Source organism: Pezoporus occidentalis, unplaced genomic scaffold (assembly GCF_034315485.1).
Source record: "Pezoporus occidentalis ecotype Australia unplaced genomic scaffold, CSIRO_AGI_Poc_V1 ctg106, whole genome shotgun sequence".
Classification (NCBI taxonomy): domain Eukaryota; kingdom Metazoa; phylum Chordata; class Aves; order Psittaciformes; family Psittacidae; genus Pezoporus; species Pezoporus occidentalis.
The window spans coordinates 462,043-477,232 of NW_026912843.1; the positions used below are offsets into that span (position 1 = coordinate 462,043).

The window sequence follows — 15,190 nt, forward strand, 5'->3', positions numbered from 1 at the left end:
ATCCTCTTTTTATTGTCTTTATGTAAGGCTGAGTACTCTTTGGAGGAGTAACATCACCTCTGTTCCATAGTGCCCTCATCCCTACTAAAACATTGCTACTGAGAGTGAGTGCCCTGCTCTCCTCTGCTGTTCCTTTACACCTAGACAGCTTTTGTGGGCTGATTCAGTTAATTGCCAGCAGAGTGGAAAGTCTTGAGACTTTCTTTGGCACCTTTTCTCACCTATCTAGGAAATGGGGCAATAGGGAGCCTGTTTGACTTGCATTGGTGCCCAGTGGCTCTGAACTTTGGCTATGTTTCTGTGTTCAGGTGTGATCTATTCACTGTAGTAGTAATAATGTTGGCACCTTGGGGTGGAATTTTACAGCTTCTTTCACTTGTTCCTCCAAGTCTGTGTGCTGCTTAAGTATACAGGAAAGGCAGAAGGTGATCTAAATGACAGGTCTCACTTGTTTGTGAAGTGGATGGAGCACATAGGCAGTGATAAGTGCAGTGGTGTTACATGGGTAATGGGGAGCACAATAGTGTGTGTTCTATGTTAGGGGTTTCAAATGAATAGTTATTTTGATGTTACTACCTATTGGATGTAGTCCATTGGATGCTTAAAAAGCATCTTACTATGTTACTGTCTCCTCACAAGTTGGACGTTGTGTTTTTGAGTGACATCGTTGTCACTTGCAGGAGCGGTAGTGGCGTTTCGTGTTGTTTGCAGGTGGCACAAGGATCATAGTGCTCTGTTTTCTCTAGTGTTCTCACCCTTCTTTTACATACCTTGAATACTCTCCTGAACACGCAGCAGCAAAAGAGACACTACAGCGTTTGCTCTGCCTCTTGCAAAGGCATAGCTGGAAGTGAGTGCAGTTGCTGTGTAGCTGATGAGCTAACATTACTCACAGGAAGAGCAGATGACACTGACAAAGATAGCAGCGAATTCAAGAAGAGTTGCCAAGTAGCAGCACTTGGAGGTAACACTTCAGAAAAAGGCAGCTCGTTGCTATCAGGCTTATTTATTGTTTTTTCTCAACTAGGGGTGAGAAAGAATCATGCTGGGTTTGATATTTTCAGTTTGACTCCCTAATAGACATGACAAAAACATGTCTCTCTTCAGAGTGTAAGATGCCTTCTTCTGTTTTTTTTTAATGTGATTAAAATATTTATATGAGGAATTAGCTACTTAACCCAGAATTCGTAGCCTCTCCTAGAAAAAACGCTCTTTTCCATGCTGCTGTTATGAGGGTGTATGTTGTTACACTATGTTACTTTTAACCTTTCCAATAGGCTTCATCAAATAAATGTGAGCTATCAACTCTTGAAACTTATGCTAAAGACTCTGGGGATTGCAGTGACATATAAAAATAGTAAAGGCCCTTTGTATAAAGAGAGGTGTGCTAGGCTTCCAGGATACTGTGTAAGAGCCCCATGCTGAGCTGACAGAAGTCTGTCTAATGTGTCTTCAGCTGCATAATGTCTTCCTCTCTCAGGCCATGCTTTCCCAGCTGCACATGCTTTATTTCTTGGGCATTTGCTTTCTCAGATTACTGTGGCTGTTCTCCTGAGTGGACATGCTCTATGGAACTGAACAGAAAATCATGAGAAGTCTTTAGCAAGCCTAGGCCACATCATGGGGAAGAACACTGTCATGTGGAGAAGACTTGGGTGGTTCTTCTTGGTACATATTCAGCTGTATTTCAGGCAGGTGGCCTCAGTTTCTGGGACATTTCATTGACATTTGTTTCTGTTGAACAGAATACTCACTTCAAGTGACAACAAGTTGCACTATAATGAGAAATGGGAAAAAATTAAAGTTGAAGGCTTTGTATCACCTATGAAGAATAGACAGTCTAGCAACTAGTTCTGTAAGTGTCAGTGAGTATAGGCCTGTTCACAGATGGACATGTGGCTCTGTCCTTTTCTTCTCTCTTCAGCTAGGAGGGTATCCCATGCATGGACCCTGTGTTACTCCCTGCTCTGCTGCTTGCCCATGGCAGCTCTGGTCTTGGCAATGGACTTACTCCAGGCCTTGGAAGAACTCCGGCATGCGCACAGCTCCCAGCAGGCACACAGATGCTTTCATGCAGGCACTGACTTGTGCCATACGATCAGGGCCTCCCTATGGACCATGGCTGCTGGTAGTGTTTCTGCTGGGGCTATGCATTTCCCCAGGCTGTGCTGGATCCACGCAGGCAGTCAGAAGCTGCTGCTGCAGCAACCAGAGTGGTTTCCTTGTCAGCAGTGCTACCCAAACTTTGGTTTGAGATGATTACCGGTTGATTTCACGGTCTTTTTTCTTTCCCCATCCCCTGTGGTGGCCATTAGCGATACATACAAAGTGATGAACTGTTTTGTAGGGTCCAGTAAGAGGGATGGTAGGTGGTTATGGAGGTGTGCTGGTTAAGGAATGCTTTCCACTTTGACTTTATTATGTGCTTATTTTTTCTTGTTCTTCTTGGCCAAGACCTTGGATCTCCTCTGTTAGACTGACATGGTTGCTTTCTTCTGCTGTTACCTGATTCATATGTTAGTGCTTTTCACGCCTGATCCTGCAGAATAACAAGTGTGTCTTAAGCTGTAGTCAGAGATGCTTGATTTGATTTAAATATTAAGGGAAAGAAAAAGCTTTGGCTTTATCTGAAACAATCATTTTATAACTCAGCCTTGTAATAGCCTGTTTTTTTGATACTATTTCCCTTATATTCTCCAACAACTTCATTGAAATGGTACCATCTTACATGTCTGTTTCAGTGGGAAACCAGGGCTTTGTGGGTCATACATATGCCTGTGCAGAGGGCATTTGTGCAGCCTGCTCTAAACCATGGTGTTACCTACTATGGAAGTGAAATCCTACCTTTGTTTAAATAACTGAAAAAAAGATGTTTGGAGAAACTGTCTCAAGGCTTTGGCTGCCTGGAAAGGGGGGATGGAGAAAAGACACCGTTATGTTCCCCTGTTTCCTCTCCATCTCTTCCATGAATCCCCAATACCAGTGAACTGCTGAGGGTGTGTGATGCTGGACAAACCTGAAGCACCAAGCAACTGTGGAGTGCCCACTGGCTTGGGTCTGGTCAGCTTAACTGCAGTAGAGAACTTCCATAACTTAGGGGTTATCTGTCTCTTAGTTCTAGGTGAATATCTGCACTGTGCTGTTACATATAACGTAACAATGATTTTTTTAGTGTCTTCTTTATATTATCTGGTTGGTAAGGTGTGGGAGTTAGATGGTGGATATACACGCTAGGTTATCAGTATTTATTAGTATTGCTGCTCTGAGTCCATAATGACTATTGTATTTCATACTATGTCAAGATAGAGCAAATGAAAAGCATGACTAGGAGCCTGTGGTATGCAAGGCGAGATCTGTGTAAGCAGAGTAATGGTTACTGAGTGGAATAGGAGCTGAAGAAATGATTTCTGGTGGGATGATTATCTTCCCCCTCAACAGCCACTGACAGCAGTACATTTCTGAAACAGAAATCCTGATTTCTCTTTCTTCACACTGGACCTTGAGCTCTCAGTGCATGCTTTATTACCAGCCTTCGCAGAAAGTTCTCTGTTGTCTGTTAATGCAAGAAAAGTATTAGTCATCTCTTAGGATGCGTCTCTTGCCTTTAGCGTTTGATGTCTTGCCTGTTGCCTTGATATGGGCTCATGGTTATGCACTGCACTGTCCAGTCATGACATTATTATGAAATTGTAACACATATCAGATGAGTGGCTTTCCGTGGGGCTATGTTACAGTCGCTGTTGGGAGACATTTCTGCTTCTGCTGTTATCAGTCATCTTGGTTAATAGCTTCTTTTCAGAGTAATTTTTCTTTGAAAAGCAAATAGGAGAGAAGAAATCAAACCAAAATGGCTAGATGGAGAAATGAATGAAACATGTTATGGGGCATTCAGAGCTTCTTGACATTAATAAATCCTGCATGGTATCTTGCAGTGGAATGTGCATCAGAAATTCCAAGAGATGCAAATTTACTCCACTGAGCTGCCACCAAACTGTGTGGGGCAAGAGCTTCAGCCTTTCGCTAAATTGAGATAAAGCTGCTGATGCATTTCTATAGCTGGAAAGAGACTGAGAGATAGAAACTCAGTGTAGAAGAGCAAGCTTTTAAGTATCTGTTCCTTATATTAACATCAGAAAGAGTGTTAAGCTCTTCAGTTACTTTCTTTCATAAAATGTCATGGATTTAGAGACATATTTATGTGCTTTGTGTGACTTAAGAGTGCTTGATTTGATTGCAACCTGTAACAGGGAAGGTCTATACAGAGGGTTTTGTAGTTAGCTTGTGGCTTTCCAGTTGCTGAAGGGCGGTCTGGGTGCTGCAGGGTAGCAGAACTCAGGAGGGCAGGATATGGGGACTAGCTGCTGCTGTGGGATGTGAAGAGGGAGGATGATTAATGAGGAAAGGGAGAGGAAATTGATTCATTTCCTGCTTCTGCTGTGTCTGGGCCCCTCTTTTCTGTGTTAGCTGTTCAGAGGGAGCTGTAGAGTGGTTGACTTGAGGAGGCTCTAAGTCCTGCGAGTGTCTGGGGGCTGAACTGCTGAATAGACTAGCAGGAATAGTGGCACTGGCAGCATAAAGCTTACAGGACATGAACTAAGTGATTTGTGGTTCCCCCGGCTTGTCATTCTGGGGCAAGTTTCTTAAAATTGATGTAAACAAATGTAAGCAACTGGTATTAATGACAACAGGTAATGAGATTCATTGCACTTTACAGGCAGCTTTGTTGTTCTGAGATTAGAAGGAAATTATTATACATTGAGGTTTGTTCACTTAGTGGAACTCAAAATAGGCTTGTTGAAACTTGTAAATGCTCTCATTAAAAACTCTACTGCTGATGGACTGAATTCTCTCAACTGATTTGAATTCAGTGTACCCTAAACAGAATTTCAATGTACTGCATCCAAAAATTTCTCAAGCAACATACTTGATGAACCTGGGAGGTCACAAGGGTATCTGTTCTAGGTGGGAGTATTTTCACTTTGCATTTCACATCTCTCTATGTTTTACTCTGAAAAGAATCATCTTGTGCCAGTAAAACAGGTAGTTTAAGGCAACATATATTTCTGTGGTATATCTGGACGCAAAGCAAGTGTTCATTTTACTTAGATACCCTTCGAGCAAGCGGCATGCAATCTCCATGACCTAATGAAGACTGGTGTTGGATTGCTGCATCATAGTGTGCTTGATGCTGTCATTAAACTGTAAGGACTTAGCATCTCATCAGAACCATAACAGTAATCACTGTTTACTGTGTGTGTGTCCTTGCCTTGCCCAATTTCTTAGGTAGGCGCAGTTTCCTAAGGCAGATCTCAGAAACTGAATCTGTTAGTTAGTAGCTGTTCATTTGAATTGAGAAGTTCTGCTCTTCCAGTTGCTGGGTAGGTAATACTTCTTAGATTGAAGTGGAAGAAGAAAAGGCCTGGTGTCACTTTGAGCTGTTTCAAGAGAGAAAAATGTAAATAGTGCACAGAAATTTACTTCCAAAACCAGAGAGTAAAATCCCACTGTAACTGTTGAATGAGATTGTGGGTTTGAATATTCTGTGTTACAGCGGCAGTAATGGGGCTAATATTTGTAATTTAAGGAGTTCTGAGAAGCTATGTAAGAGCTATAGAAGCTGGTGGGCCTGGGCAAGTTCTGCTAAAGCACAGCTGCAGTAGTGGCAAGGGATTGTTTCAGAGTTAAATGGGAAATAAATGGCATTGGTGAAAAACAGCAGAGAGAATTACCAAGGTGATACCTTGTGATATTTTACTTTTTAGGTCCGGTGAAGACCTACATAATGTGATGCTAGGAGTGCTCATTATTTGAGAGGAGAGTTTGAGACAAGAGTGACAGGAGCTCATGAGATAAAATATAAGGCTGTGTTCTCATAGGCAGAATTCCTGCATGTCATATCTAATCCTCATTGGAGTTGGCCAGGCAAAACAGTAGGTCTGCCTCTATAGGTTAATTCCAATAGCAGCTCAGCCTCACTGGGAAACCTTTCTTTTCCTGTCTGAACAAGTTTGTTGCATTTGAAGGTACCTGTGCTGTTGTTTATAAATGGCACTGTTCACAGGTTTTGCCATTTGAGATTTTTAATCTACTTTTCTGGATGCATCAGAAAATGTACAGAAGGTTAGTAGGTAATGAATGGCTTATTTGCAAAGTTGGTGCAAATGTGAGTTCTCCATTCTTCATCTCGTCATTTAAGCAGATGTAAAACATTCTCTTTAAAGTTCTGCCGTTTTTAAACTGTTGCTTTAGTAGTTCTGTGCCTCTGCTATTTTTGTAGTGTCAAAATCATTCTCTGTCATGCTCCATTTGGTTGCAGTGGAGATGACTGTGGGAGAAATACAATTTTCTGGGAAGCATTAATTGAAATGATGGCTCTATATTCAGCATGCAGTAACTGACAGATGCAGCTAAGGAACAGAGAACATTCATTAAGTGGTGCTTCTCCAGGTTTTTAGTCTTTTTCTCCCTCCAAAAAAGCAAGAATGCTAGATGAAAGCTGAAATGCATTTCATGTGCTGCATGACGTTGTGGAAAAGGCCTTTTATGCAGTTGTTTTGATTCTCCCACACAATTCAAACAAACGGGGGGGGGGGGCATCTTTTTTGAGAGAAACCTTAAGAAATTGCTCAAGTGCTGTAAGCATCAGTAATAAATTTCAGTGTTTCCTAAACCTGTGGATGCTATTAATAGATAAACTTAACCCAAATCTTTCTAATCATTCCAAAACACTTGGGTCAAAGTGTACTGCACAGCTTCAACATGGAAAAGCACTTAATAAAATTCATGCTGTGTGGACAAATGAACATAAAAGCATCTAGTCTGTGGCTTGCTAGCATGCAGAATGCAAGGTGGAAGGCTGCTGCTTTAGCCAGTAACATGGAGTCACGTTGAACTGCTATTTCCATGTATGATTTTATTTTAGTCCCCACTGTGGTTTTTTTCACTTCTTTAGATGTTTTATACCTCCATATAGAACTGATATTTCCGATTACTTGGGTTTGCAGTGCTCTGTCATTATCGTCCCAGGACTCAACACTGAAGGGGCAAGCAAGAAATATGACTAAAGTGTTCGTCAGGAGCAGTGGTGAAGTCAGCATGTGTAAAATGGAAAAACCCCATTAAGAAGCTGGCAGCAGGGAAGCTGTCTCTGAGTGGAAGCCCTGGTGAGGGCAGATGTCCACTTCCCATCTCGCTGTGTAATTGACGTCTTTGCCATCTGCCCGGCCTGTCATCGCACGCGAGCAGGGCAGAGCAGCCTGCGGGTCTGCGGCGGGGGCCGGGGGCACCTGAGCCTCTTCACACCTTTAGCACTGTTTAAAATAAGGTTTCTGAATAAAGCAGGTGATTTCAAGTAGATAAGGTGTGTCCCGTCCCGTCCCCCCCTGCTTCCAGCATACCTTCTGCTGGCAGTGGAATTGCGAGTTTATGGTATGGAGAGTTTATGGAAGCTTTGCAGAATAAACCTCTCTCATTGTCTCAGATTCTCAATCACGTTTCCCTTTGCTGTATCTCGTTTTATAACTTTGGCTTCTCTGTATTTCTTTTATTGTCCCTTTCTGACCTTATCTCTGCAGTAATGCTTAGGACTGTTGAGATGGGGTTTCATCAATTGGTCTGCAGGTTTCTGCATTCTCTCCTTCCCTTTCTCTCTAAATGCAGTATTTTAGTTTCTGGCATTCAGTGGGAGATAAGAAAACAACAAAACACAGTTTTGCTGAAGGAGCTTTGTTGAGCAATGGCCAGATCTCAGGAAAAGGGAAACCTTTTGGCTTGAACTAAACATTGCATTTGATTTTCCAGTGTTTCTGAATGACTTACAAGAAAACAGATTTCCTAATTGAAGCTGAATGTGCTGTTTATTTTAGGTGACGCTGACTTGGTGAATAATTTCACCAAGAAGACACAGACTTACAGAAAAGAATAGAATCACATGATTTACCCGTGTCTCTTCAGGGGTCTTAAGAAAATAGTATTTATTATTAAAAAATGAAAGAGAAAAATTAAGTGAAATTTATGTCTGAATTCCAGCATGGGTTATTTAGACTGTAGTCTAGAAGATAATTGTGACCACAGATGCTTTAAATCCAGTCTGGTCCTCAACCTTATGGGGGCTAAATGAAAACAGTTTTTATCTTAGAGAGAAGGCAGGTCTTTGAGTTCCAGTGTTGGTCTTTTGCTTTGGAGACTTCTCAGGCTGGCCATGTATTTGTATGAGCATTATGAGCAGTACACAGGGTATGTGTACTTTTTATGGCCTCCTGAAGGTCTGTAGCACTATTTCCAAGTGGTGAGTTCATCATGTCTAGGTGGAGACTATCAGGATTGCTGAAGACTACAGCTATTCCCTGTGCCATTTCAGCCATCCCTCTCAGGGTGCTGAGTACCCTATCACCTCCTTCCCCACTGGAACTGGCCCACCACCCTGCGCATATGTTCTGTGCTGGAACGGAGGCATTTGTCAGACATCTCTTCCTTCCACTTCCCAAAGTGCTCTGGAGTTTCCCATTTCAGAGTTCTGCATTGCTGCTTGTAGGTGCATTGCGTGAACATTTCTGCCCTGAATGCTTACCACTGCCAGTGCTGTCCGTGTGCTTTCCTCTTTATGCGTGAAGTCCCTGCTGTATTTGCACGAGGTTATGTTTTGGGGGCCTGTTTCACACTGTGCACGCTGTTTGCAGTGAAAATCCTTCCTTGTGCTGGCAGGCTTTGCAGCCCTCTGAAAGCTGATCGGTGGTACTGTGGGTGGCTCTGAAGGCTTGGCCCTGTGTGGGATCCCAGCTGTGGTGAGTGCCTCCCGTGTGTTGTCCCCACTCCTGTGATCTGGACTGGTTCACAGAAGGGCAGCTACCCAAACAGCTCATCGCTTGCAATTCCTGTTTCGCAGCGGGAAGTGTTTACCTTGGAAGCTGACTGGGAGCTCATGGAGGAGTGGAGAGGTTGGACGTGTTATTGTTTGAATCATGGAGAATAATGTAGACACACTAACAGCTGGAACCTGGCTGTTACTGTGGCACCAGGCACTGAAAATTAGATGAGGTGAGGTAACGATAACTACAGCCTGCCTTTATCTAGGAGAGGGGGATAGCGTTTCTTAAAAGCTGAAGGTGAAATGAAAGTTTGATGAGTTAACCAAGAGCCAGAAGCTACCCAGCAGCTGTAATCATATACCCGCAGTGAAAGGCGAGTTGACAGCTTCGCCTGCACTGCAGCAGGACTGGTCTGTTCAGGAAAGCATCACTTTCGTTCGAGGGAATGACGCTTGGGCCCAGTGCTTCCATCCAAGAGGAGGCTTCCTGGCACGTGCACGCTGCTGGGAGCAGTTGTACCAGTCCCGAAGGAATGAGACATACAGCTGAGCGCCAGTACCCCCTGGATACTGACATGCTTCAGGGAGCAAGGGCTTACCCTAAACTGTGTGAGGATTGAATCCTTACAGTGTGGGCTCCATCGTTTCCTCCTGCTCTCTTGCAGGCACCTTCATATAGCTCCGAGGCCAACTCTCAACTCAAATGCTGTCATCATGTCACATTAGGGTGAATAAGCGTGAATAACTTGATGTTGCTGAGCACGTTCAAAACCTTCAGTTTTGTAAATGTTCCAAATGATGTCAAATGTTTTTTGGCTGACATATGTAACCACTGATCTTATTGCTGCTGAGCACGGAGGATGCGCACAGTTATTCCATCCTAACACTTGCAGGTCCTTTTTGTTTTCTGAACAGGCGCTAGACTGCATAGATTAATATCATTAAAATAGGGAAAAAACACACAAAGTTGGCTGTTCAGTGCAACTGCACGTTCTTACGCTGTATCCTTCCATTGAAATGTTCTTAAATTGAAGTGTCGTGCAAAATATGGATTTTTATATTGATTTAAGGAACCGTATCATTCCCTTTTTTACTTTCTTTGCATATGCAACCTGTCACTTTTGCTGCCTTTGTTCACTTAACCAACAGTTCGTTCTAGTAGTGTGTGGCAGTACGTATGCAGCAGGAGAGGCTGCTCTGCAGTAGAATGAGACTTGCTTTATTGCATTATACTTCAAGGTTGTGGACCTGAGGTCAGAACAGACATATGTAATGCTGCTTCTGTGGCTGTTACCAAAAGCTGCCAATGGCTATTCCAGCTACGTCCCCAGTATACTGTGTTTGTTCTTTATGGGCTATTTTCAGAAGTCATTGCTTACATGTATGTATGTATCTGTATACATAGGTCTTATTAAAGTAAACCTACTGAATTTTTGTATGCTTTAAACTGTTAGGAATGAGTACCAAATGTAGCCCATAAGGATTCTGTTCAGAACATAAGGATGTATCGTCTTGCAAAGGCAAAATTTAAGTGGAATTATCTGTCTATTTGTTAATATGCCATAGGTGGTACAGCTTGTAATTGCTCTTGGAGAAATAACTTGCAGGGATGCAGATCTAAGCAGGCATTTTCTATTCCACTGCAATTTTAATGTGTGCTGTTTTATTTTCTTTACAGGATTAGCTGGCACTGCTGCAGACCTAGAAAAAAGAAAGCTTATTTTTGGAAAAAATTTTATACCTCCAAAGAAGCCAAAAACATTCTTACAGCTAGTCTGGGAAGCCTTGCAGGATGTGACTCTTATAATCTTGGAAATTGCAGCCATCATATCTTTGGGACTTTCGTTTTATCAGCCGCCTGGAGAAGGGAATGAAGGTAAAACCTTTTTCTAGAAGTCATTTGTGTAAGTTGAAGTAAAACCAGCCCTATCTCTCAAATGAATTCCATCCCCACCCTCCAGAAGGTCACTAACAGGAAATTTCCCCGTGGTTTATGCCTGTTACCATTACATCTGGTACTGACATATTTTTTGTGTGCTTGACATTTCTTTATGCAAATAGTGAAACCTTGTGGCATGTGCTAAACACATTAAAGAAAAAGCACCATATTCTTGCGAATCTGGAATAGTTTTGTTTCTGTTTTCACCTTTGTGCTTGTCTTTGGTGTTTGTTTATCCAAGATGGTCATTTACTGCATTATAGAAGAGAAGTACTTAGTTGCTTCTGTAACTGATGGATCCTGTCTGCATGAACATGGGCAAGTTGTCAGATAGTTTGTAACATACAGGCTGAAGACCTGAATTTAGTGAAATTCACTCATTTGAGTACTTTTAGTGGTATAGGTAAGGCTAGTGAGCCTGGGCTCAAAAGGGATTATTAGAGGCTAAATCATGTTACTTATAAACTAGATACTGCAGAATCCTTCTGTGATACCTAGAAAATTTAACACCATGCTTGCACACCCATTCCCCTCCTTCCCCTTTCCCCCCCTTCAGAAAGTTGTCTTGGATTCACATGCTTAAAGTATTTGTTCCTCTACATAAATGTAAGATTTCCATTTCTGGCAACTGATACAGATTCCTTCCCCCCCTCCCCGCTCTCTCATAGACTTACAAAGCTGGCTAAAACATGCTGTGTGAAATGACGTGCACAGCTTGGCAAATGCAGGAAGAATGTCTTCCTCTAAATATAGCCTTAAAATACTTTTTACATTTGCTTCAGTTTCCTTTGGCTGCTTTCCTTGAAGACCCTTCCTTCTTCCTTTTCCATTTACAAGCACAATAAGCACGTAGCTATGCAGAGCTCTTGCATCTTATTTATGATTCTTTAATCCTTTCTATCCAGTCAGGAATCTTTTATTGCTTTCTAACTGCATTTTGAATATGTGGCTATTGATTCAGCAGGTATCTGATTTAGGCACAGAAAGATAAAGGAGTCATTTGTCTTTTAACTGAAGAAAATGTTACTTATTGCCGCTACCTCAAATAACTGGACATAGTAGAATACCTTGGGGATGTTGAAAACCATGAATGATGCTTTACAACATTAGAACTTGGTTCTGCAACCTTCTTTCTTATGCGTAAACGTGCGGACTGTCCTCTTATTTTTAATTTATTGGGTGGGAATGGGATTTGGGAAGTAGGATTGTTATGGGTTTTGTTAAGAGGGGAGATGTGTCAGCAGGCAGTCTTGTTTGGGTTTTAAAATCACTATTCTTCTTACTTTAATGCTGCATTTAAAACCTTTATTTTCCCATGGGTAGGTATGACACATCTGAAATTCTGAGGTAGTCTGGAAAGCTCAGCAGCACAGCCTGGGAAAAAGCATTTGTGTTTTCCCACAGCACAGGGTTTTATTCACTGGTCACATTTTCTCTATGTTTTTAGAATCGTTTTCCTCTTGCCGTGTTTTACATGGGGAGAATAAATCAAATTACCGAATATCTTTTAATCCAACTTTTGGAACGCATTGTAAAGGTCCCTTACTTTTGTTAAGTAAAGGCTTGTTTATCCCCCAGTTCCATGCGTGCAGGCGCCGTTCTGTCACTTCTCACCAGTGATGCGCATCAAGAGCATTTTCAGTTCAAGGAGCACAAGCCCAGCCACCCCCAGAGCAGAGCTGGGCTGGCTCTCTTTGGAAAGCAGGGTACTGCAGGGAAGGGGAGAGGAGTACACATGGCTTCAGAGGTCGGGTGTATCTGTAGTTTCTGCCATCCTGCAAATGTTAAGAGTCACTGGAATATTGCATGTGTGCACTGATGGGGATGTGCCCAGTGCCCCACCTCGAAAGGTGGAGGCAGTCTGTGAATTCGACTGCCATCCGGGTGAGCTGGAAGCGGCCCGTCTCCAACAGGCAGCACGCGGGCATCGGAGACCCAGTATTTTTATGGCCTCTGTCACAGTGGTGTCTCAATGTCTCCCAGGCATGTATGGATTAATTCTGAGAACGTTCCTGTGAGGAGTAAGTGTGTAACACTACGTCTGTCACACTGCTTAATACCACCGAGGACACAAGTATCACTTTGATGAGTTTGAAGCCCGATACCACTTACGACATCAAAGTGAGGGCCCACACCAGTAAAGGGATTGGGCCACTCAGCCCCAGCATTCAGTCCCGGACCTTGCCTGTTGAGCAAGTGTTTGCTAAGAACTTCCGTGTCAGTGCCATCATGAAAACGTCTGTGTTGCTGAGCTGGAAGTGCCTGGCTGCTGTAGATCTGCAGTGCCTTTTGAGCCTCTGTGCAATAGCCAGAGTTGAGCAGTTGCACAAATGTGGGAGATTCTCTTTCTTTTTGAAATGAGTATATTACAAACTGCTGTAAATTTATTGGTAGGTGTCCTGAACATAGCAAACCTGACACATATTAAGCTTGATTTTGCTATTGGTGAAGTGAGGTATAGTCATACTTCAAATTGAGTTGATGGTTTTGCATAACCTTCTGTAGCCAATTATAAAATAAAATTGGATATAGTCTAATATTGACTAAAAAGCAAAGTTTTTGTGAAGGAACAAAGTATGTTCTTTTGCCTCTACTTCAGCCAGTACATTGGGCAATTTAAACTATTTCTTGAATTGAACATGAACCTGGATTCTGAGCAAACATCGGCCTGTCTGGGGAGATGTAGTTCTTTGAGAGGGCAGCAGCTCTTGGGAAGCGTCTGCTCACCTATCTAAACCTCATAGTTATTCCACATTGCTCTAGGTTGGTCCATCTCTGCACTGCTGTTGTATCAGAGTATGGAAATAAATGCTATGTAATATCTAACATCCTTGCCACAGTCTGTATCACTGATCCCGCTTCCCTGAAGTGAGAGGGTAATATTGCCTCTGGGGGGTAATAGGGAGTCCCTGCCCATTGAGTAGGTCAAGTATGAAATCCTCCTTTGGGAAGTGTGAAAACCTGTATTTTCCTTTTCTGACTCTTCCCAGAATGAAAATGATTTACTGAAATGTACATTTAGTTGCAAGTTTTATTTCCTTCATGAGAAGAGTATGTTTTCTTCTGCAGATACAGCCCACTGTTGGGAAGGGGAGCTGGCGCTTCCTGCTCACTGTCTACTCTTGAATGTGCTCCATGCCTCCACAGCCCACTTTAAAACACTCCCTGGTGGTTTCTGGCTGAACTCGGTGGTTGTACTGCCCAGTCCTGCACGGAGCCTTGTGATGAGCAGGGCACAGGGGAGCTGGTCCTGGGGCTCGGGTCTCCCCTGCAGCCCTTCACAGGAGCGATGGGAGGCTGCAGGTTGTGCCTGCTCACAGCCGCTGCAGCTCCGTGGGCTGAGGAGCCAATGGGCAGCTTTGCTGGACAGAATTCCTCTTCCTGCATGATGCATTCTTAACTTTGTTCTTTCCTTCGTCTCTCTTCATCCCCTTCCTCCTCCCAGTCCCTAAAAGTTGTGGGTATTTGATTTTGCTGGTAGATGACAATGTGCGAAATACAAACCTTGTGACAATCAAGTTTGTCTATAGCTCAGCAAGAAGTCTCCTGTGTGTAACAGGACACTACTTCCTGGTGCATGCTTGTTTTACAACATGGAAAGGCATTGTTTCACAAAATAGAGGCAGCCTCCTCTTTAAAATTCTACTTTATTTCGTTTGTTTTTCCAAATGAAATGCATTTTAATTTGGAAAATGAGTCAGTGAGATTCTTCTCCTGTCCACACTGATTTGCTCGCTCATCACTGCTGACTGTCTGAACTCATCAGCTTGCTGTCATCCACGTGGACTTTTAAGAGTCTAGAACCAGTTGTAAATATAAATTCAGTACTGTTGCAATGGAAAAGACTTACAGGAAGTTAAAATATAAATACAGGTGGTGTAACCTTTATGAGCAGAGAGGTGTGAGACCCTGCTGGGAACAGGCAGTTTCCTTGCAGGTCCGTGGTACGTACTGACACAGCGCTTTTCATGTCACAGGGAAGTTTGTACTGCAGATGGACCTCACATTGCATGGGATAATTGTGTAAATTCTTTTGTCCTGGCTAAAAGTGCCTATGATCACCGTATGCTTTTTTGATGTCCCTGACATCTGTGACTAGGGAAGGATGATGAACACAGCATGGGCCTTTCTGTTGGAGTCCAAATGACACAGAAGTTGGTGTTTCCACAGAAATGTCTTTGTCAGTGGCAGAAGCATTGGCATTAGCCAGATGCATTTTCCTCTGTTAAGAAAGTCCATGGTTTATGTCCAGGAGCAACTTGAATGAGAAGTCTGGTCAGGGAGATGTAGCTGAAGCCACTAAAGATGGTAAGTCTTGGGCAGGTAGCAGAGAAAGGGTTTGGACAGGCTGGAGTCCACAAAGAGAGGGGATCTTCTATTTTCTATTACTGTGAAGTACGCAAAGAGACCACACATCCAGAAAATACCAGTGTCCATGAATTGCT

General features: G+C 42.9%; 1 protein-coding gene across 14 annotated transcripts in view; it reads left to right on the forward strand.

The window, feature by feature from the left end:
• The window catches only part of ATP2B2 (ATPase plasma membrane Ca2+ transporting 2), a 309,277-nt gene that overhangs the window by 173,153 nt on the left and 120,934 nt on the right, over positions 1–15,190 (forward strand). For all 14 annotated transcript variants that reach the window (XM_062620069.1, XM_062620078.1, XM_062620167.1 and 11 more), the window contains one exon: positions 10,485–10,682. In XM_062620069.1, the coding sequence (XP_062476053.1) occupies positions 10,485–10,682 (198 nt within the window). The remainder of the gene's footprint in view (positions 1–10,484; positions 10,683–15,190) is intronic.